Source organism: Psittacula echo (genome assembly GCF_963264785.1).
Source record: "Psittacula echo genome assembly, chromosome: 4".
NCBI classification, from domain to species: domain Eukaryota; kingdom Metazoa; phylum Chordata; class Aves; order Psittaciformes; family Psittacidae; genus Psittacula; species Psittacula echo.
Genome location: NC_137738.1, coordinates 50,517,114 through 50,541,707, shown reverse-complemented (window position 1 = coordinate 50,541,707; position 24,594 = coordinate 50,517,114). Strand labels below are relative to the sequence as shown.

General features: G+C 37.4%; 1 protein-coding gene across 1 annotated transcript in view; it reads left to right on the top strand.

Moving 5' to 3' along the window:
• Positions 1–24,594, top strand: part of LAMA2 (laminin subunit alpha 2) — a gene marked incomplete at its 5' end in the record, with an annotated part of 387,284 nt that overhangs the window by 283,618 nt on the left and 79,072 nt on the right. Inside the window, 6 exons of the mRNA XM_080616795.1 lie at positions 704–897; positions 6,212–6,354; positions 9,137–9,235; positions 15,070–15,181; positions 19,663–19,825; positions 23,994–24,204. Coding sequence (XP_080472921.1) covers positions 704–897; positions 6,212–6,354; positions 9,137–9,235; positions 15,070–15,181; positions 19,663–19,825; positions 23,994–24,204 — 922 coding nt within the window. The remainder of the gene's footprint in view (positions 1–703; positions 898–6,211; positions 6,355–9,136; positions 9,236–15,069; positions 15,182–19,662; positions 19,826–23,993; positions 24,205–24,594) is intronic.

Genomic DNA, 24,594 nt, shown 5'->3' with positions numbered 1-24,594 from the left:
GTGTTAATTATCTCACAGATATTGTACTAGTCTCTGATTTGTGGGTTTGTTATTTTATTTTTTTTTTTCCCTCGGGCCTCAGGAGTTAAATTGAAAAATATGAAATTTATCTAAAATTAGATCCTATGCTTATGGTGTGTCTTGATGTCACTCATACACCTTGTTGTAGTGACTGTTGTGTCCTCATGATCACTGACTGTGAAAGACACATATAAACATATTAATGATGAAATTGTAAATTAATAATCTAAACAGCAGTTGTCCCATCCATAGAAACACTGGGGGATTAGGCTGATCAAAATTAGCAAGTGTGTACTATGAGATTTCACTTTTAATGCATAACACAAGTATCCAGAGAAGGGAAAACAAAGGTCTATGGACCAAACACTGCTAATGTAGAAACTTTTCTGTCATGGTATAATAGCAGTTTAATTGAACACTGTTAAGGGCATGGAATCACTTTTGCAAACTCCTTCCATCCAAACTGTTCCATGTCCTAGTTAAAAGCTATTATCACTTTGTTGGACAGTTTGTAATATTTCTCCCTGTACAAATGCATAGTGAGTCATGAAGCATCAAAGATTTTTTTAACGTTCATGAATGAATGTTCAGATACATTTTGTTTCCAATCTTGCCAATTATTCATTGTCGTACACTATGCCGCTCAGTTGGCCAAAACTGGTTTTGATTTTGCAATGTCTAGATGTTCTTCTGGCTACACGGGAAATCCACAAACCCCAGGAGGCTCCTGCCAGGAATGTGAGTGTGATCGATACGGTTCCCTGCCTGTCCCCTGTGACGCTGTCACTGGACAGTGCACTTGCAAGCCTGGATTCACAGGGTGGAAGTGTGCTGGCTGTGAACATCGGCATGCGCGTGATGGCATGAGATGCATTTGTACGTATACTGATATAATTTTGGATACTTTTTGAATGTGTTTGTCATACTTCAGAAATTCAACCCTGCTTATGCATCAGTCAGTTCTGTGGGTTTCTTTGAAAATAATTCTGCCAGGTTTCTTAGTACTTCATCATTCTGGTCCTTTTGTTTGTTTGTTTTCCCCACAGGCCTTGGGATGTTAGGGAAACTCTTAATACTTTTTGATATGCTGACTGAAAATTTACAACAAAGCTCTGAAGGATTTCTTTCTGTGGGCTTTTGAAGTCTGTAGTTTTGCTAACAGTTGTCGTTGCAGTTGTGACAATATTTGCTCTTAGTGCATTTTTTAGTGTTGTCCTAAATGTTTAACCAGTAATTGCAATGCTCTATGCCAAGGAAGTTTTTACCAAGGTTTGCTTTTTCACATTGGTTCAGCAACCACCCGTTGGAATTTAAAAGACATGAGGAATGACAGTACAATATGTCCAGGAAGAAAAAACTTACTTTTTTTAAAATGTAAAACTATTAGCCTAAAACACTGAGTTACATAATAGAGTACTGGTGTTGTTGCCCTGCCTTCAGTTTTGATATATACCAAGTGTCTTGTCTTTTATTATTGTTTGGAATTTTCTTCCTTGAAATTGGATAGTTTGGTTTGAGCCCACAATCTCATTTCTCATGATATTGTATTCTTTTGTTTCATAAAAAAACATACTAAGGTAGCAAAATCTTTTTAGAACATTTAGGCAGTCCTACCTGCGATAAGGCATTTTCTTCCCTATCTGCCCCAGCTGAGTAGGAACTAATTTTGTTGTGATTTTATTTTTTCCCTCTTGACACCATCATTGTACATTTTAAAGTAGAACACAGGTAGGGATCCAGTAAATCCACATCATATAATATTTCTTAATCTGTGCATCTTTGCATATATTGGCAGGGCACAATGAACTGGTTTTAATGTTTTACCTAGCTTTTATTTGTTATAGGAATTTAAATGGAGCTTTTTCATTAGTGAGGAGAAGGACTATGTGAGGGACATGTAACATCAAGGCAAGTAGATACCAGAAAAGGTACAAATCTCTAATATTAAAATCAGGTAGTACTTTGCTGAAATAAATACACTTTGAGTTCCATTTCATGGCTTGCAAACATGCATTAAATCCTTAAGCATTACAGCTACAAAATTTTAAAATAAGGACTGTTATCCAGAGTGGTATCTAAATGAAAATTACTTGGTTTTTCAACATCCTGAATACCTGCAACATTATTTCTAGCACTACCCAACATTTTCAATCTCAGGCACCTCTTAGCATGCTTTTTATGGTCATTTACCTTATCAGTATTCTTGGATATCCAAGATAACAGAATTTCTTCATATAAAATAGCTTAAGTGCAAGTTATCATTTGTAATGGTTATTAACCAGACTATTTCATTGTGCGGATAATAAGGTTAAAAATCCTCACTATGAATTGGAAAAGCTGGGTGCAGGCAAATCAAATTTTCCACATTTTTGCTTTAGAAGATGTGGTTCACTATAATCTCTGATTTAACTGCAACATACTCATGTGCCAGTGTCAGAATGTATCTACACTACCTGTAGTGGCGCTTTTTTCTTTAACTAGATGATAAGTTTTCACCATAAAACCAGTCCTTTGCACGTGCAGAGATGTTTCGTTGTCTGTTAGGAATTTTTCTTTGACTCAGTCTTGGGGGGGGGGGGGAGGGGGCGGGGAGGAAAGGACCTTCAGCCATGCTGCAGTCAGCAAACTTGCAGTACTGGTAGTAGGAGAAAATTATATAATCAGATTCCTTTAATACCAAGTTTTAGACATTTAAATATTGTACTCTGAGTAGACTGGTGCTTGCAATGAGAGATTTTTTTCACTGCTGCCACTCAGTTCTGCCACCCAGGAGAACAAGGGAGCTCCTAGCCACTAGTTCTGGCACAATTAAGGATTTCTCTCTGAAACAGGGAGCAGCTCCATGATCTCAGCCCTTCCAAATTCAGAACTAAGTAGAGATGCTGATTCCATCAGAGGCAGATCTTGAAGAATTTGTGAAAAGAAGCATCTCCTAGCTCCAGCACAGTCCTTAATTCAGCAGGAGCTGGAAGCTTCTTATCACAAGCCTTCACAGAGTGAACTGAAAAGGAAGATACTCCCTAACACCAGATCTATGAAGTCTTGGACTAGCTTCTGCTGTATCCTGAGTTTTACAGAAGTTATGAGCCCTTATGGCACAGCCGTAAGAATTAAACTTAGCTCTGTGCTGGACAACTGCTTCTTTATCTGTATGAGTTTAATAATGAGTTTAATGAGTTTGTAGCTGATAAGCTGTCAGTTGTTCTCCTCCTTTTTGATGCATGAGCTCTTGTTGAGTTTAGACCCACACTCTGATGCCTTTCACCTAGCTCAAGCACTATATAAACCTAACTAGTACTGGCATATATCAGAACCAGCAAGTGAAGCTTTCTAAATAATGAAAATCAGAAATAAACCTGAGTTCATACTTCAGACCATGATCTGGATCTGAATTTTTCCAGATTTTGAGACATCTTGATCACACAAGCTTCCTGAACCAGCAGCAATGGCAAGGCAGTTCAAGCTTTCAGCTCTCTACTGGGGTTCTGTTTTGGGGGCAGAAAAAAGCTTTTATTTTTAATTATTATTTGGTGTGAGACCAGTGCCAAAATGGGAAAAGTGGGGTAACAGCCAACAGATTAATGAGCTAGCAATAGTTCAACACTACCGTGAAGCAACAGGAAACTAATACTAAAGAGTCACTGACTTTCATAGGATACCACCTCATATCAGAGATTGCATAGTTGCCCTTAGACAAATAATTACCTAGTCATAACACAGTATTCTGAATCTTAACAGCAACAAATGTATTAAAGCAAAATTGTGTTAGATAATCACACAACTGGAGGAACACAGATATGCAATTCCTTTATTATACATTATGTCCTCTTTGTAAGATGGAAGAAGTGGTTAGATATCCATAAACTTATAGTCTTTTATTACTTGTGCAATTGTTTAAAAAAAATATTTCTTCCGTGTGCATACGTTGGAGATGCTTCTCACAAGAGGTAAGTCAAAATCCTTACAGAACTTATTGTGCATGGGAAAGTGTGGTGTAAATGGAAAATGCAGTAATTTACATTAATTACTTGCTGGACTCTTGTAATATTGATTGCATGATTTTCCTCTTACATGCTTGGACTGCTGTAATGATCTGAATTTAGTGCTGCATTTGTTGATTTAGACACAAATTTATTCTGACAGTTTTATAGATAGACACAGAAGTGTTTAGTCTTGCAAAATATAATCATGCTTTTGAAATATTTCCCATAGCTACAGTACAGTTCAGACTGCATATTGGAGAAGCTTAGTTCTGTCCCATCTACTGAACTGTGGTCCATCCTTGATGTAGTTCCTCTTTCCAACCTGATTATCATGGAAGATGTGTTAATTTATACTGAATGCTCACTTACCAATTGTGTACTCATTGAGAATACTTCATCTTTTCAGAAGCTGTTTATTTTCTTCTTACTCGTGTGAACTCAGTTTGTCTTTGACACATAGCAAATTTTTAGCCACTGTCAATTTTGAGGGTGAATATATTTAGCTTGTTTCCTAGGTGAAATAATATATCAGAAAAAAACAACCAAACAAAAACAAACAAGAAAACAGAAATACCTTTTCAGGCCCAAGATCACTTGTTTGCATCCTTCAAAATGTCAGGTCTACCTGCTTTCGTGACCAGCTACAGAGCAGGTGTTTATTATATAAAATGTTCAGTTGGCTGTAAAATTTGCTTTTCCTATAAATCTCTTGGAATTCTAAAAGAAAACACACATATGACAAGAGCTGGGATGGCAATAAGCTTTCTTTAATTTCATGTAGAAACATAACTTAGAATGTATCATGCCCACAGTTAACAACTCCAGAGAAGTTCCCGTGCAGTTCAGCTTATGTAACAAAATAGTGTGAAACAGGAGGAAGTCTGCAAATGGAAGCAATGAAAATGCAAAAGAAAGTCTTAAAATAACAGCATCTAGCTTTCTGCACCCACCTCTGACTGTACTAATCCAGCATATATCTTGTCTCCTTTTCAATCATCACATGAGTTTCGTGGTGTATTAAACTAGTATTCATTATTCTTTTCTCTGTATTTGACTTAACTCCTCAGTATACAGAGCAGCCAACCTACAGAATAAGAACAATGTTTAGAAAGCTGTGAAAAATTTCAAGAGCAGAAAAGACTTAATCTACATGAAAAATAGATTTCAGGAAAAAAATTCTTCTCTGTTGAAAATTATTTCTCTTTTTCTACAGAAGCATACACATTGTTTAGTGGCTTTTTTAGCCATTGAACAGCCTAGAAGTGTAGCTGAAATAAATAATTACATATTTGCAAAACTTCAGGTACAGCCTTTCATGTCTCAACATCACCAGTGAATTCATTGTTTCACAGTTTGTGCCATCTCCTGAGATATTGTTTAGGTTTGCCAGTTCTCTTTAGCATGCAGGGAAACAAAGGCATTCCCACACCTCTGTTCCAAAGGATAAAGAATTTTCCTGTCTGCAGCATAAATGATACAAAACTTAAAGGTTACGAAAATTTCTCATGATAGTTGATAGAAATCAAGGAGGGGGCAGGAGTAATGTGCAAACTCCTTTTGGTCTATGCAGCACGCACCAGTATTTTTCATGCTAAGGAGAATTTGCAAGAAAAGAGGCATACATGAAAAACTTACACACTGCTTAGTGAAAGGAGGTAGGGAACAGCATTTCTTAAAAGAAAACTATCATTATTTTTACCTGGACTCTTTCTACTGTCTGCATTAGAAGATCAGCATGCTTGCCCATGCTGTTATATGACTATAAAGTATGTAAACTATAAGATTTCTTCAGTATTTTCTTCTGTTCAAATCCATAACCATACTATACTTCATAAAGTGTTCCTTAGATTTTTTGCATTACCTGTCCACTTTTCTAAAACTTCATCTAAATTGCTTGTCTGATTTAGGATTTTATATTGGCTAGTCCGTAATGGACAATGTTAACTATTTCCTGGTTTTGTGAGGTAAACCTACCAATTTTGCTCTTCATATTTTATATTAAACTGTCACATTACCAAGTCTTAGGCAGTAAGTCCTGTTCCCTAACCGTTGTTTCTATTTTTTTCTCACACTGTTTTTTTGGGGTAAAATGCTTGAAATTAGTGTTACCACTCACAGAATTGTATGCAAGCCATATAATTTCTAATTCAAACATATATCTTAAACATTTAGCAAGAATAAATAAGCTTTGCTGTTCTTTCCCCTAGCTTGTGATGATGAATGCACGGGACTCCTTCTCAATGACCTGGATCGACTAAACCAGATGATCCTGAGTGTTAATCTTAGTGGTCCACTACCTGCTCCGTATAAAATGTTGCATGGTTTTGAGAACATGACACAGGAATTAAAGGTATGTTTACAGTATTTACATACACAAATAATAGGATTTCTGTACAACCCTACCATAGAATACCGGTTTGGAAGGGGACCTCAAGGACCATCTGGTCCAAACTTTATTGACAAAATTACTGTCTAGACAAAATATCCCAGTACCCTATCCAGTGAAATTTTGAAAGTGTCCGTCACTGAGGAGTCCACCACTTCCCTGGGGAGATTATTCCAGTGCTGGATTGTTCTCATTGTGAAAAGTTTTCCTCTTGTGTCCTGTTGGAATCTCCCTGGAAGTAATTTTTACCCATTACCCTCATCTCTTGCATGTGACTCCTTTTAAAAAAGGAGTCTTCATCTTATTTGTAGCCAACCTTTAAATACTAGAACATGGTGATAAGGTCTCCACTAGTCCCTCTTCTCAAGGCTGAAAGCTCCTCAGGCTTTCCTCATACTGCTTCCCATTCCATGGATCATCTTTGTGGTCCTTCTCTGGCTCCATCCTGTCCACATCTTTTTTGTAAAGTGAGGACCAAAACTGAACACAGGATTCTGCGTGTGGCCCGACAAGCGCTGAGTATAGTGGGATGACTTTATCTCTGTTAGTTATGCCCTTGCTGATCTAACCCAGCATCCTGTTGGCTTTCTTTGCTGCAGCTGCATGCTGTTCACTCATATTGAGCTTGTTGCCCACCAGGACCTGCAGGTCTTTTTCCACAGAGCTGCTACCCAGGCAGGTAAATCCCAGCCTGTGCTGCACTCCTGGATTATGTTTTCTCAGTTGCAAGACCTTACACTTGTCCTTTTTGAACTTCATAAGGCTCTTGTTACCCCACTCTTCCAGCCTACCCAGGTCTTCCTGCAGGGGGGCTCTCTGTTCCAAAGTGTCCACTTCCCCACTCAGTTTGGTATCATCAGCAAACTTGGTCAGGGTACACTTGATCTCCTCTTCCAGATCACTTATGAAGACACTAAATAGCCCAATATCAGTCCCCGGGGGACCCCACTAGTGACAGGTCACCAGTTTGAAAAGAGCTATTTACCACCTCCCTCTGGGTGCAGCCAGTCAACCAGTTCCCCACTGACCACACAGACCACTTGTCTAGACTGTAATGTGTCGGTTTCTCTAAGAGAAGGCGGTGGGAAAGAGTGTCAAAAGCCTTGGAGAAATCCAGGCAGACAGAGTCCACTGTTCACCCCACATCAACCAAGCAGGTTCTTTTGTCATAGAAGGCGATAAGGTTTGTCAGGCATGATTTGCCACTGGTGAATCTGTGCTGGCTTTTCCCAATCACATATTTCATTTGAGTTGTGACAGATCCATGAGGATTCATTCCATAATTTTCCAAGGGACTGAAGTAAGATTTAAAAGTATAATTTCCTGGATCCTCCTTTGAGCCCTTTCTGTAGATGGGTGTGACATTAGCTTTCTTCCAGTCTTCTAGTATATTCCCTGATCTCCACAATGCCTCAAAGATTATGAAGAGTGGCCTTACAATAACATCAGCCAGTTCTCTTAACACCCTCAGGTGAATATTGTCAGGGCCAATCAGTCTGTAGGAGTCAAGCTCCTGCAACAGTTTATACATCAACTCTTCCTTCACTGATGATGTGTCTGTGTTTCCATCAACCTGGAATTTTGTTCCCAAGACCTAGGGTGCAGCAGTGCTGGTAAAAAAATGAGATAAATAACGTGTTGAGAACCTCTGCTTTTTAAGTGTTGTTGGTGACTAATTCACCTCTCCCATTTGACAGCAGGCCAGTGTTTTTCTTCTATTTCTGCTTGTTGTGTACATACCTGAAGAATCCTTTCTTGTAGTTTTTGAAATCTCCGGCTAATTTCAATTTGAGATGAACTTTTGCTTTTCTAACTGCATCTCGGCACACCCTGGCAATGCCCCTGCAGTTCTCAATGGGTATTTGTCTGTTTTTCCATCTCTGGTATGCTTCACTTTTGGTTTTAAGCAGAATCAGAAGTTCACAATTAATCCAAGGGGATGTCTTGCTCCGTTTGGTTCCCTTACCTTTAAAGTGGATGAACTGGTTTTGTGTTTACAAGAGAGTGTTCTTGAAAATCTCCAAGTACTCTCTAGCTCCTTTATCCTCCATGAAAGCTTCACATGGAATCCCTCCCAGCTGAGCTCTAAGCAAGCTGAAGTTTGTTCTTCTAAAGTCTAAAACCTTTGTCTTACTACTGACCTTCAGCGTGCTCAGCAGGATCCCAAACTCTACTATATTGTGATCACTGCAGCCAAGGCTGTCACAGACCTAGATATTACGAAGTAGGTTTTCTTGGTTTGTGAATAGCAAGTCCAGCAGTGCCTTATTCCTGGTACTTGAATCTGTTCAAGCATTCAGCCATAGGTAGGTTCAGGAAAGAAGAAAACTTCAAGACCTAATTACTTCAAACTTGCTTTGGTTGTTACATAGTGATTACGGTTATTTATTTTATCTTATTTTAATAATGAAAACTTGCAGCAGTAATTTATGTGCAAGGAATTACATTCCAGGTATAGAAAAATTGATGTTGCATACAAATAGAATGGTGTTCATGCTGGTGATCCATATATATTTTATATACTCTATGTTCCCTACCACACTTAATAGGTTCTCCACTAAACTATGTAAACCTGTCAAGATTCCTGACAAAAGTATGTTGGATGGATGCAACAAAAGAGTCGATGACGAAAGGGAGTTACATACTGTAATGAAAAGGAAATTTTTGATGCTTCTTCTCTGCAATATTTGGAAGCACTGAGATCCATTAAATGCAGATTTTCACTCTCCCTCCTCTTCCCCAACAGCATTTGCTTTCACCTCAGAGAGCTCCAGAGAGATTTCTTCAGCTAGCACAAGAAAATCTGGATACCCTGGTGACAGAAATGAATGAACTACTGACAAGAGTAAGTCTATGATCACGTTGGGGTCTATGGGTTTGGTTAAGGCTGCATAATGACAGAAATCTTCTGCATATGAATTAAACATGAATGAATAGATGAATTATAAGATGCTTCTCAGTCTCAGTGTTTGAAATAGCAGCAAGTCCTCCAACAACCTCTTTTTGTGGGCCAATACATTGAGATATATTTTCTGCAAAACTTTACAATAATTTCAGAAAACTTTCTAATGCTTGTACAGAGCACCCACAAATGAGCTTATTTGGAAAAGCTGACACTCAAGGAAAGAGAATTCTTGATATAGCATTTAAGGTCTTTTCCATGACTTCAGATGTAGGTTAAAAACAGCTACAAACCTAATGGCAATAAAAGCATGGGGTTACTACACAGTTTCTTGCATGTCTGGAGTTTTTTTGTCGATTTTCTTGAATGGCTGAAGTTTTCAGTAGCTGAACTGCCTGGTTTGCTTCCTTTTTTTTCCTGAACATTAGTACTGTCTCTGGTAAGGTTATCTGCTTTCTGCAGCAGCAACATCATCTCACTGCATTCCCTTTCTAACCTCCTAAGTCTGACTGACTTGAGATCTCAGCCCGTTTCTTTTTTAATATTGCCTTTTGCAATACAAGTAGCGTGGCTTCACTCAGAGTTACGTAGTGCCCAACCATCTCAAGCACTTTATAGGAAAAGTTTTGCTGTTTTGCAGTTTCATTTTCCATTTTGGGTTATCTATTGTGTTGGCTTATTTCTCCAGGAGCTGTAGATCAAATGGTAGCCTAGCCTGAGCCACTTGTTTTAAAGAAATTTTATGGCAAGGCAATGGAATTCCTGGTATGACTCATTAAGAGTCAATGAATGAATTGAAATGAGGACAATATCTAAAAGGAAGAATTCAAATATATGCACAAGGTGTGTGAGTTTAGTTAAATATGTGTTCTAGATTTCATTTATGAGGGTAGTGAGAGTCTTCTGGATTTCAATCAATGTGCTATTTACTCTTTTTATTAGGAAAGTTTTATTTCAATATCGACCTTATTTAGGTCGGTAAAAGACGTTGTCTACGAAAATAATATAAATTGTGCCACCTAGTGGAGAAAAAAATATGGAAATGGCCAGTCACAATGAAAATACAGCTGTCCAAAATATGTGAAGGACAAGCAAAAATCATATTCAGGTGTTGTGCTTCCCTGCACTGAACAGCCAGATAAGCAAGATGTGGATTACTGTACTGATGAATATATACCTAAGAGAATTTACCTAAACCCCATACAGTTTTAATATCATGTCTTAAAACTGTTCATACCTTACAGAACTAAAATTCTCAGAGAAACTGGTTTGTTTGTGTGTATTATATGCAATTTTGAAAACAACTATTAAGTCATGGGCAGTGGTTAAGGAAGCATCCGTCGTGTGTTTGCATATGTATGCACGTATGTGTATATATGCACTTACACACACACACATACATACACACATGCATACACAGGTATTTATCTATATATACTCTCATTGTGAGTGTAATGGTAGCTTGTTTTTTCACGTCTGTTTTATTTTTGTTTTATTGTTTGTTTGTTTGTTTTTCTTCCAGAAATAACTATGGTAGTTTTATGTCTAGGTGTATTTTTAACTTATGACACCCCTAAAAAGCAGAGAAAATTATTTTTCTTGTATTAAGATTTTTCAGCCTTAGGTTAAGACAGTTAGGTTTTTTAATCCTTTGCATAGTTTCTCCTTTTAATATCATTTTCCAATTGCCCCATCACCACCACAACCAAGAATTAAATAAATTGAGATGTCCTAAAATAATGTTGCAAATTCTGACCTTTTGTAGACTAGTCTTGGAAAGAAAAATATTGAAGGTGTGATTTTAGAGGAGGTAGTGTGGTGACCAGATTATCACTGCTTCTCTTTCTGCAATTTTCTGTTGTTGCAATGGGTCTGTAGCCTTATGATTTCCAGTTACAAAGAGCTGTTAACTGGACTGAAGTTGGGTTTTTTTAATTTGAGGACTGGAAACTGATAGCAAGTCCTACCCTTCTCTTTTTGTGTTTGTAAATAGGAATAATGTCCCAAAAAGAAGAGTGGGTCCTGAAGTAGTGTGTTCAAGTCTCATTTCCAAGTGAAGATACAGCTAATAACCACATAATGGCTAACACTTGGAGTGCATGGTACAACCATAGGTCGCAAAGCTTTTTCCTGTATCTGATTTGCAGGCTCACTACATTTTTAAAGTGAAACCAGCAGTAATGATGACAAAGGTTGATGTGGATTGGTGAGGAGTCTATTTCCATGAAAAAATAAAAATAATCTACCTATTTTAAGGTGAAATGTAGAAGATGAGTGTTTAGTCACTACACAGCCTTTGGGGCTTTTGATTCCTTGTGAGTGGTCTCTTTTCAACCATCAGTTGCATCAGTGCAGCACTCCTTTTTCTGTTTTTTTTTTATCATATCCTTTACTTCATTCTCTTAACCATACAGAAGGACCTCACATCTTTCTCACAATGATTATGTTTACATGTTTTCATGCACATTCCTATATCTGTGATCCTGGGGAGACCTCGTACTCTTCAGTTCCTCTCAGTAGACTACTTTTAGTCAAAAGCTCCTCTTCCCTTCTAATTAGGTACCTTTAACAAAGACACAGATCAGAATCACACCTCTTGTTTGAACTGCTTCTTTTGATTTTGTAAACTTTTTCATTTCTCCCATACCACTGAATTTCTCAATCTCAAAAATTTCTGGAAGTAGTAGCAGAGGCAACTTATTTTGCAATAGTTAGAAGCTGAGAACTTCCATCTGTAGAGTGAGGTCTGTGTTTACTGCTCCTTCTGTGGTCTGCAGCTCAAGAGCTGGAGAAGTTTCTTTAGGGCTTCCCTCCAGATGCCATCCAGAGGAGTTGCTTATGGCTTGGTTAAGACTGCAGAATAAACACATGAACAAAACCAAAACAAAAATGTGTGTGCAATTGCTAATACTTGCTAATAGTTTAAGTTGCTACACGGCTAATAGTCTTCAGACTGGGACAAGGGCTTCCCTGGAACCTTCATCAGTAAGTACAATCTGTGAACATCATCAAAGCAGGCTCACTTATCTCAGATAATTTCTTTACTAGATTTCCACTGTAGGGGTCCCCTTTATGCCAGAAAGTCTTATTTGTGTATCATTCCAAATCCTTACTCTGGGTCCAATCTGCCTGACCCTTAGTGCCCCCATAGGAAAAAGTTTGTTATGCCTGTTTAAACTGTTAGGAGGTGCTGAAGACTGACCTTATAGACATGTCAAACTGTAATAAAATGAATATACAGAAAACGAATAGGACTTTATTAACAAACGGAAATATTTAATTAGCCATGGAATCACTAGGTACACTGTGAAGGATATTTCCATTTAATTTGGTTTATGGAGTTAAAGCTAGACCAGATCATGAAGCAAAAGGTTATTTTTCAGCAAAGCAAATTATGGCAAAATACAGAAAGCCTTCAGTGGAGCTGAATGGGATTTAAGTACTAAAGAGATTGTCACTGAGAGGATGTGAAAACTGTTCAATCACAGATAAATGTGCACAAAAACATAGCACATGACATTTAGTCATAAATATTGAGAGGTTAAAGTGGACAATTGGAATTAACATGAACGTGGAAAAGTAATCAAAAGCAAGAAAAGTATATGTAAGTTAAAAATCACCATTTGTAGTAAAAGACTTAGAAATATTATAGAATATAAAGAAAGTGAACATGAAAATTCCAAGCAAATAAAACCCAGTGAATAAAAGGCTGATTGTGGAGGATTTGACAATAAATATTGAGGTAGTTCTCAATTACATGAAGAATGAAATGACATCAGGAATGCCAGGCTGAGTTAGAGCAGTGGTTCATCAAGACCATTCTGTATTTTTTAACTTTTTGCTATCTCAATTGCTTCTTACAGCTCACTGTAATAATATTTTCGTTCTGTGTCCAGGCAGGTAAAGGGGTTTTGTAGATCTTAGAGGAAGTAACCAATAGCATGATTAAAAATGTAATTTTGTAAAAATGTGAAAAGCAGTGTTCTTCTACTGACACAAGGATGAAATAGAACCAACTATCCCCAGTCAGTATGAGTTCCTAATTCTTCCTGTATAATTCTATTTACCTGAACCATTTTCATATAAATTATTTTCAGAGTAACTACTCTGAGTAGACCAGAACTGTAAGGGGTATGAGAATGGTAGGGATTTAATTTCAGAAACTCAGCTGTCCTGATGTATCTGGAGGGCTTCCACCTAGAAGCTAATCAGACAAAAAGAAATGTGTTAAAGTAATACTGTTTCTCCTTGACTGTCATTGAAAAGTGGGGATGGGAGGGGAGTGGGTGGAAAGAGTGGGTTGTAACTGAGAAAACAGTTTGTATAGCTCATGTCAGGGAAAACCTAAGCTCATTTTGAATTATTGACCTTCTAGCTATTTCCAAGAGACTGGAAAGCTCATAACACCTTGCTTTAAGACGTTTCTTGGGAATCCAATTCCCAAAGAGAAAAATGGGGTTTTTTGCTTTACAAATACAGCGTGACAAGCTTTGTTGCTTGAAATGGTCAACTTCTTTTTAATAAAAATGGGTTCATTTCATAAGCAGGGACCTTGAGAGCTAAGTAGAATGTACTAAGGTGATTTCTTTCTTCAACATGTTTTTCAGGTCTGCAGCAGATGTCTGTCTTCATCCTGCTGCTGCTGCAATTCAATACAATTATAAAACAGTTGCACAAAGCTAAAATGTTACTGGGCACCCCAATATGTTATAAATTGTCGTGGTTTAAGCCCAGGCCGTAAATCAGAACCACGAAGTCCCCTTCCCCCCCGCCACCTTTCTTCCCTCCGCTTCTGGAGGGACGGGGAGGAGAATCAAAAGAATGTAGCTCCCACGGGTTGAGATAAGAACAGTTTAATAACTAAGGTATAACACAAATCACTACTGCTACCACCAATAATAATAATGATAAAGGAAATAACAAGCAAGAGAATACAACCGCTCACCAACCAGTACCTCACCCCCACCCTGCCACGATCCAGCCCTTCCGGGCCCCCAGTTCTACATCCTGGGCATGACGTGCTGTGGTATGGAATACCTCTTTGGCTAGTTTGGGTCAGGTGTCCTGTCTCTGCTTCCTCCCGGCTTCTTCTCCTCCCTGGCAGAGCATGAAGCTCACAAAGTCCTTGGTCAGTCTAAACATCGCTGTTATCAGCTTTGTTCCCAGGCCAAAAGTCAAAAACACAGTGCTGCAACAGCTACTAAGAAGGAGAAAAACTGACTGCTACTGCTGAACCTAGGACAAATTCAAGCATTAGAGCTAAAATAAAAATAGCTTTTTTTTTTTTTTTCCTTGGGTTAATTAATGTATTGATTTAAAATTCTTCTTGCCAGTTGTCATGAACTGTCTCTGAGAACACCTCTGGAGAGGAAGCAAAGAGGTCATAATATCTGCTGCACTTTGTCAATCGAAAAGTGCACAGTTGTGAAGCTATGGGAAGTATTCCCTGAAGAATCTATTAAAAAGTTCCAAACAATGTTTCTTTAAACAAATTCAGTAAATAATTTCATCCTGTCTCCCTTTGTGTGCTGTTGCACACAGCTAGGGTTTCTAAGAACCTAAAATAAAGCCTTCCAATTTCTGTTTAAAGGAAAAGGTAATAAAATTTAATTGTGTACTTGAACAGAGCATATCATTTCCCATGCATCTGATCAATAATTCATTGACTGCCTTTTGCCTGCGGGAAGTTTTGTACATAGATTTAGCCAGTAGGAATATCGTATAGTGCATCCTTGTCCTGTTTATTAATCATAGTTTTCCTAAATTTGGATCACTAGGCTACCAAGGTGACAGCAGATGGTGAGCAAACCAGGCAGGATGCTGAGAGGACTAACGACAGAGCGAAATCTCTTGGACAGTTCGTCAGAGGCATTCTCCAAGCTGCTGAAGGTACTGGAAAAAGAAAAATGTGCCATTTGTTTCTCAAGAAAACTGAAGGATGGTAAGGAATAGGGTCTGAGAAACAGTGAGGAAGAGTATATTCGCTGAGAAATGCATGTGCTTTAAATGCTGAGTGAGGAAAATATGGTCAACTATCGTCAGACTTTTTCCAATCTACAGATGCAGTTTATATAAACAGTTAGTGTACTGGTATTTAAGCAAAAAGAATAGCAGAATACTGAGCATGTTCCTTCAGGATTTTTGCAGTTATTTGCAGAAAAGCTCTTATGATTAAGTAACTAGCAGGGCTTAGCTTTTGTTTATTTTTAAAGCAGTTAAACGCAGGTATTGGTAAAAGAGTTTGATGCAATTTTAGCACTTGGTACATTAACATTTCATCTTAATTCCCCAGAATTACTTCAAAAACACATTGCTACTTGCTGTTAATGAACATCTGCTGCTTGGAATTTGCATGTGACTCCTAACCCTACCTAAGTAGTGGCAGGAAGCCAACTCTTTCTCTTCCACAATGAAGTAAAGACAACCAAAAGCATTGTAGATGGCTTCAAGTAGCAAGACCTGTGTGTTGCATAAAGCTATTAGCTAAGCTAATGCGTTAAAATATGAAAATGATTTGCAATCACAGGAATTTTTTTTTACTTGAAAATACTGATCTTCCTTCCTCAGAAATCCCACCACAGTACTGATTTCAGTAGTTGTGCTTGTGAAGGCCTGTTTCATTGAAAGGGAAAGCTTCCACTTTTGTCTGAGTGCTCTAAAATACATTTTATATTGCCTTTCTTGTAATATATCTCCGTACATGCCCTGTAGCTGAACTGAACAGCAATTTAGGATATCTTTAGGATGTGCAACTTTGACATGAAATAAATGTGGGAAAAGCAACAAGAAAAAGTAAGCAAGTTTTCAAGATTTTTTTTTTTTTAAAACAGAAGACTAGATTCCTTATATTTCAGAATCAATTTGGAATGAAAAGGGAATGGCTTGGTATAAACCAAGTTTTTGCTCCACAAAGTTTATATGCAAACAAAAGTGTCCTCCAGTAGGTTTAGCCATAGGAAGTACAGAGTTAGAAGACATTGAGGGGGTGAAATAAATTTATGCAGAATCGTAGAAGCAGAGAAAAGACTTTAAAATCACTGTGTTTGCTTAATGGCCAAGTTAACTTTTTAAGACTAGATGAAATGCAGGAGCACAGGGCTGAAAGATACCTTCTGGGTTGCTGTATCCACTCCCCTGCTATCACAAGCATTCTAGCCCTCATCTTCAAAGCAGTTTCCACAAATACACACAATCTGAACAGGAGATAGTTTCAGACCTCTTTATAACTAAAGCCCTCATTTCTAGCTAAACATATTTAGTTTATCATCATGTGTTCTTTTCGCAACCTTGTTCTTCAGTTGAAACAGGTTATTTTAACTCTCCTTAGTGCTTCCACTGCTTCCCCTACCCCAACTATGTTCATAAAGAGTAATCATATTCCCCTTTGGCGCCTTATTTTTTTGACTAAAACACGCCAAAGCATATTTTCTCAAGTCTCCTGATCACCTTCCTATAATTCCCCTTCCTCTCTTTAAAATTAGGTTCATCTTTCCTGAGCACACATAACAAGCACTGAAATGAGGTTACTTCAGTGTCTTGCACTTGAGTAGCAGTAAAACCTGCCTGCGTGAGCTCTCTGAATATGTTCTGGGATAGCATTTCTTTTTTTTTTCACAGCTGTTTATCACAGGGTGCCATTGGAGGTTCTTAGTATAGCTATCTTCTTCTCACTAATACTTTACTTCTAACTGCAAAAGCTATTGCTTACATCTGAAATTTCTGTTGTTGTTTAGTTCACAACTTAGTATTTTCTACTACTGCATCTCATTCCAGTCCGATTACTTCAGTTTTGAAGGTCACCCAGTTTATTCTGCATAGTATTCCAATCTTTCTCTACTATGACTGTTTTATGGCTTTTACTCATAAGCATATTTTATCATTAAACTTCCTTTTTTTTACCCAGAATTATGATTTGCTATTAAACTGTATAGTCTGACATGTACTGCCTTTAAGGAAAAGAAAACCCAACCAAACAAAAAAAAAACCAACAACAACAACAACAAAAAAAAACTAGCAAAAAACTAAACAAACCAAACAAACCAACCCCACATTCATTTATTCCACATCTTGTTTTCCACTTACTTCCAAAGCAAGTTCTCAGGCTGTAATGGAATTCCCCTTTCTTCAAAACAGGCACTATATTTTTTTCTTGTCAGTCAAACGGTCTTCTTTCTGGATTTGTAATGTCATGCAACAAATCTTTCAAGTCTCTAAAATGTCAGTTCTTTGGCCATTCTAGCTTGAGTTCTTCAAAATGTTTTTCCTCTAGTTGTGATAATTTCTGTATCCTTACTTCTGACTGACATTCTCAGTTGTCTTCCTGTTCAAGATCACCGCCTTTTAAAAACTGAGGATAAACTGTCACCTTATGTTGGCGCCATTCCTAGATTATTTTAAACCTTGACGGCATTTTAACTGCATTTTGACCCTATAGCTTCTTTGCCTCTGCTCTTTTTGACCTATGATACATTACTAGATTGTTCCTTACAGACTTTATGTCCACTCATGATGCTCTGATTGAGATGACCAACCAGCTGGCAGGTATTCTTTATGCCCGTTTCTTGTTCCTCATCCCTAGTTTAATACAGACTTCTGAAAACTATAGTACTTTGGATCTCTAGGAGTTCAGGCCTGTATCTGTGACCCTGAGCTCCCTAGTACTTGTTGCCAGTAGGCAATAACTGGAACGAAATGCCATGAAATTTCCGTTGACTGAAGGTAATGCTTGAGAATGGCAGTGCTCAGAAATACAGGATTGTAGGTGTGATGGAAGCCTCCCTAAATATCAAGGAATCAAGGAATTCTTCAAACCAGAAAAAAAACCTTATTACAAGTGAGAAGTTTGCAGTGATTTGTTGTAATGACTGTACTCTGACTATTTATCCGTTTCTACTGAGCTGATTTGCTGACTTTCTGGACTTCTGAGTACCCATAGCTAGTTTTCCTTCTTAACTATGGAATTATCCCAGCTTTGCACTTCCTTGTGTTTGTCTATGTCACTGAATCCAGATCTTCTACCACCGCTGAACTCTTGATAGTTTGCAGTATAGTAAGACTAGAAAGTAAAGATTGTTATGTAAGAGGAGGATGAAGGATAAAGGTGAAGCTAGGTATAAGTTTTCTTGAACTTAATAAAATAGCTAACATACCCATTTTCTCTTCTAAGGAAATATACAGGGAGATTAAATGGCTATTTATTTAGTCCAGATTAAAAAAAATAAGTAATATAAAACTATTCCTGGCCTGAGGTAAGTTAGCAATGATACATTGCATAATGCACCAAAGTGATCTGTGATCCATTTAAACAAAGTCTAGTATTTTACCAGTTCTCATTGCCCCACACATAACCACTCTTGATTAAAGATCCAAATATCAGTTCTCACCAGTAAATCAAAGACATCATTGGATTAGAATTTCCTTCATAATCTGCTGTAAACCTACACAATGTGTAAATGAAATAGTAATTTATTTGAAGTTTGTGAGACAGATTTTAATTTCTACAAGATTTAATTTCAAATATTCAGAAGTACCCATGTGCCCAGGATCTGTGCTATTTTGGAGAAATCAGTTACTTGGGACCTTTGTGCCTGAGGAAATGCAGCAGACATTTTTAAAATTGAAGATGAAACTGATTGCTGTAAATTACCTAGTTGCTTCTGAAAGTGTATATTCTAATATGTTGTGGTGTGCTGTGACAGAAAGATTTTAGTCAATCTTTGAATATGATATCATATGTCCAGTTTTGTCAGGAATAATTCAGCTATTCCAAATGCACAATACATTTATAGTGTACCATCATATATTCCAACCTTCATACCCTTATTTTCCATTTCTAGGCATCTCTTTCTAGATGCATGAAGGCTTTAGACATCTGTGGGTGACTTTTACTCCTTTCTCCTTCTTTTTCTGAAATTTCCCAATCATTTATTCTTCCTAGTGCTGTTAAGTCTGAATGCTGAAAATGATATATTTTATAATTCTCCAGAAGTACTTTAAATATAATTTTCATTGCTCATACTGCCTGCTCCTTTCTATGAGCAAGGTACCAGGTTATCTTTTGCTGTTTTGCAGTGCAAATTCTTTCTTTCAGGGGGAGGAGGGGAGCAATATATTACTTTCACTGGATATAAAGATTTTTTCACTTTGATTATTGTGCTTAAAAGTGAGCTATAATAAAAGGTTTGATGAAACATAAAACATTTCCTCCTTTGTTACTGATCGTTGGATTAACCATCCTGTATATTTCACAACATGAATAACCAGTGCAAGTTGCATTCCACTTGCTAATTGTTGGTGAGTAGATGCTTAAAGCCTTTCTTCTTGTTTTTATTTACTAACTCCCTACATAAATATTTGTTGCCCCCCTGCAGCTGCAAATGAAGATGCTATAAAACTGAACGAGACACTAAGAACCCAAGACAAGACCTTGGAGAAGAGTCTTCCAGAACTGCAGAGTGAAGCTGACAGAATGATCGCAGAATTGAGAAGTAGACTGCTGAATATGCAAGAAGGAATAGCTCAAGATGAGTTAAAGTGAGTAGAGACCTCAGTCTTCAACCTCCTGGTGATAATATAAGTCTTGTAAATGTTATTGTCATCTTTTCCAGTGAAGTTTTCAAGCTGGGGCTTACAGAAATACAAATGAAAGCAAATCCTAATACTTCATATCTGTTAAACGTAGCATTTGCATTTTTGGAAATGCTTACTTATGTGGAAAGCAATCCCTAGGAAATTATTTCTCTGCTGCACAGAGAACTCTGCCAGCAACATTTCTAATCAAATGTTAAGCAATTTGTCTCAGTTTATGTTTAGCTTCTGCTTCAGACCTGATGAATGGCTTTTTGTACTAAAATGCTTGTCTAGAAGCAGGGTTTTTTTCTGCAATACTAATGGTCTAATAAAAAGAATTATCTGTCTGCAAAGTTTTTCTAGTAGCATACACATTCAAAAGGATGTATTTTGCCATATAAAGAATAGTGTAGATAAGAATATTCCAACTCTGCGGCACAGTCAGAAGACCAGGGTTTGGTTATTTAGTGATTTGTAAAAATAAAAAATATGCATGCATATGTAATTATATTGGCAGCTCTTTGTAAAGCATTTTTCAAAATGCTGAAAAATTACCTGATCCAGAAAAATACTTGGCTTGAAGTTAAAATTTTGTTATTCTATTATTTCTGTGTCAGTCTGACCAGGCATATTTCTAGAGCTAGGCTTTGGTTAGCATTTCGTCAAAGCAAACAGCTAGCAGGTAAGCCAGCTGAGCAACTATGTGGTCCACTGAAGTTGTGAGGTCTCTGAAAACTGTCTGGGATAGAGGTATTCACACCTGAAAATGTCAGTTATCAGGTGCATGCATACTGTAAGGAGATGTAAATAGAATACAAAATTAGCTAAGAATTCCAAGCACTATAGAATCAGATTTGCCCTGATTATCTTGCACTTTATAAACTGGATAATTTTCTGAAAATTCTACTAGTACAGTATTTCTTCCCATCATTCTGAAGGTTCTGCTTTCTGTTCTCTTGAGAAAGGATATATTGCAAACTTATTTTTCAGCAATGTTTTATTGCTTTTTCTTCTGATTCCATTGAGCCTCTTCTGTGCCTTCTCTACTCATACGTATAAATAAACCAGGGAAAAGTAAGGAAGCAAAAATTTAGCCAAACCTTTGAAAGTGCTGCCTGCAATCATAGGGGAAACTGGGGGAAGGCCTTTCAAACAAGATGTTCTTAGTCCTCCAATGCTACAGCCAACATGAAACTGTCAGACCAGCATGAAATGCAGAAGGGTTCTGCAGGGAAAAAACTTCTCCCCCCTTTTACGCTTCTTCTCAAAATATGCAGAGTGAGTACTTTCATTTCCTGATAAAGGAATATGTTTTATACTAAGAAATATATGAATATACTTGCTGATTTGAGACCTCATTTGGAGTACTGTGTGCAGTTCTGTTGTCCTCAACATAAGAAGGACATGGAGCTGTTGGAGCAAGTCCAGAGAGGGCCACAAGGATAATAGGGGGCTGGAGCACCTCCTGTATTAAGATAGGCTGAGAAAGTTGGGGCTGTTCAGCCTGGAGAAGAGAAGGCTGCGTGGAGACCTCATAGCAGCCTTGCAGTGTCTGAAGGGGACCTACAAGGATGCTGGAGAGGGCTGTTCATCAGGAGTATCAGTAGTTCATCACTACTATCAGTAGTGATAGGACAAGGAGTAATAGGTTTAAACTTAAATAGGAGATACTTAGGTTAAATATGAAGAAGGAATTCTTTACTGTGAGAGTGGTAAGGCACTGGAACAGGTTGCCCAAAGAAGTGGTAAATGCTCCATCCCTGGCAGGGTTCAAGGCCGGGTTGGATGGGGCCTTGAGCAGCCTGGTCTAATGTGAGGCTTCCCTGCCCATGGCAGGGGAGTTATAACTAGATGATCGTTTCCAACCCTGACTAATCTGTGATTCTATGATTCATTCTATGAATTTATGATTTCATCAAAGTTGCATGGTTTGTCTTAAGGATAAGTTTACCTCTTTACAGGTAGTCATCGATATCCACAAAATATTAACAAGGAACTCAACGGACGGAAAATTAGTCACCGTGGCTTAGAGAGCAGGAAGGAAAGGGCCTTAAATAATGTTTTCTGAAAATCTTTTTCAAAATACTGTATATTAAAGAAAAATATCTTAAACCTGCTTAAATAATGTAGTAAGATAGTGGATAGGATCTGTTCTGCACAGAAAAAGGATGAAAAAAATTAATAATTTTTAAAACTCTGTGCATGCTTGTATATGTGTGGATCACTGTGATCACATGTATTTTTACAGAATTATTTAGCAGTAGCAAGTCTCATGATCACTTTGAAGTAGTTAATCATGTCTACTCTTTGTTGAGGTGTCTTCTGTTGGTGATTGTATTCTGCTTTCAGAATTTTGTCCTAGAACAGAATGACCACAATTAGTGGATTCTTCTTACCTCTCCTATGTTTTAAGTGAATTCTGAAAAGTTAAATTAGGAAGATAAATGAAGGAAAGTCTTCTTGCTTTCATAGATGGCAAAACTTCTCCTACATGTGCAGCTTTTTCTCTCATTTATTTTCCTTCAAACTTTTCAAATCAAGTCTGCCATCTGATTGCCTTAATATACTGAAATGACACATTAGTCAATAATTTCTCTCTAAAAAGAGCATGTTAAAAATACACCAGTTTCTGTCCTAAGTGGCCCTGATTTTCATAATTATGAAATAAATCTTTCAATATTTTATAACATTCCTACACATTTTCTCGGATGCCACTGAGTTGCTATCAAGGGATGCTGTGAATCAGAATTCTGTCTTTCTATTTAGCATGCTGAATAGCTTTAATTTTGTGTGACTTTTTCTTCCATAAATTTGTCTGAAGGCTTTTGAGCCACTGTGCCCTTCTATCATCCAGTTTCCTGAATTGCATAACTCAGCCGCACAGTTTTTTTAAGATATACTTCCTATATTTTGACATTGTTTCCTGATATTTTCATTTCTGTATTTTCATTTTTGAAAGACATTGGATAGTTGATCACCTTATCCATTCCATTCATGATGTTACAGTCCTCATTCCTTCTCAAGACAGGACAATTTTGACATATTTAGACTCTCATATATATATAGTTTAAGAATAACTTTTTCATCAGTTTCTAATCTTTCTTTCATTCCCTTGTACTCTTTTTGAGGGTCCAGATCATACAGCATTCCAGGTGTTATGCCAGACCTGTGATTGTTTCTGCTAACACTTTAAGAATTTTGTATAGTTTTATTCCTTTTCTAGGAAGGTATCCAGAAAGTAGCACAGCTGAAATGTACAAGATAGCATTTCAAGAAATGTGGTACAGTCCAGTCACACAGAAATTCTGGTACATAAAGCAAGGGATTACATGGAGCAGATTTATTGCTTCGTACTTCATTAGAAAGAGCAGAGGGAAAAATGCACAACAGGTCGATATGGAAGTGCTATCTTTAGAGCACCCGTGAGTTTTGAGGTAGACTGCTGAACAGATAGGCAGTTTGGACTGTGCTATGAGGCAAGGTCATAAAAAGGAAATCCATCTTCATACTGTTCCTCCAGTATTGCAGAATAAGGGTGTCAAAATTCACCAGAATTACAGGACAGTAGCTACTAATACTAAAAATAATGGAAAAGGTATGGGAGAAGGTCTGAATACCTTCCTACATTTCTTCTGTGACAAGCTATCAATACTGGGATTTATTTTTTTTTTTAATATTTAAACATTTTTATATATATTTTGTCCTCAGAAGTTGCAATATTTTTTCTATTAAAACCAATGGCAGGGCAGGTGAAGGAAAAAAACCCCAAAATATCTCAGAAAATCACAAAGCTAAGGCAACAGTCTGGCTTTCCTTGGCTTCAGTTCAGATCCTTCATCTAAATTATGCCCAGTGGCAGCACACAATTTCCATTTATGCGCTTCTTTTTAGAAGGCTTTTAATGGAACTGACCATAAGCAGGCCAAACTGGACCTTAGTGACACTTAAAAACCTCTTTAGGAAAGGGCTTCAGAACAACTGTTGTTTCACTTTATTAAGTATGTGTTATCTTGAATGTTACTTCGAGACTTAATTTAGAAGTCCATTTTATTTGCATGTTATTAAGAATATTCAGGTTATTCGGTGTAGGGAATATGAACTGAGTGCCTTTGCGGGTGGTGATGTTTTGCAGGAATGCAGAAAATCTTTTGGACAAGGTGAAGAGCTTATTTGGTGAGCCCAGTGAGAAAAATGAGGTTCTCAAAAATGAGGTCCGGGACAAGCTAGCAAGCTACCACACCAAAGTAGATGATGCTCGAGATCTGCTAAGAGAAGCTAGACGTAAAATTTGGGAGGCTGATCGTTTGTCTGCAGTCAACAAAAAAAATATGACTGTGGTAGAGGTGAGTGCTAACAAATTGTACCCATGATTACTTGGAGTCTGATCAAAGTTGGAAATTTTGCATGATTAAATCTTGAAATAAAAATGTAAGTGAACCAAAAATATTATTAAAATGTAACTATATCTGATGTAATTAAAAGGAAACGTACTCCTCAGAATGAAAGAATGCATTGACTTTTAAAAGTAGAATTACTCCACAGCTCTACTAAAATTATATCGTCTGCTTTTAAACACTGAGTGACGGGTGCATTGGATTTATTGTTCTGGGGAAAAATAAATTCATCTCAGTATAAATAATTATGTAAAATTCAAATCCTGTCCTCAAGATTTAAATAGGAGTTCAGTTAAAATCTTTGTTGTCATAGATCTGCTTATAGAAAATTTGCATTTT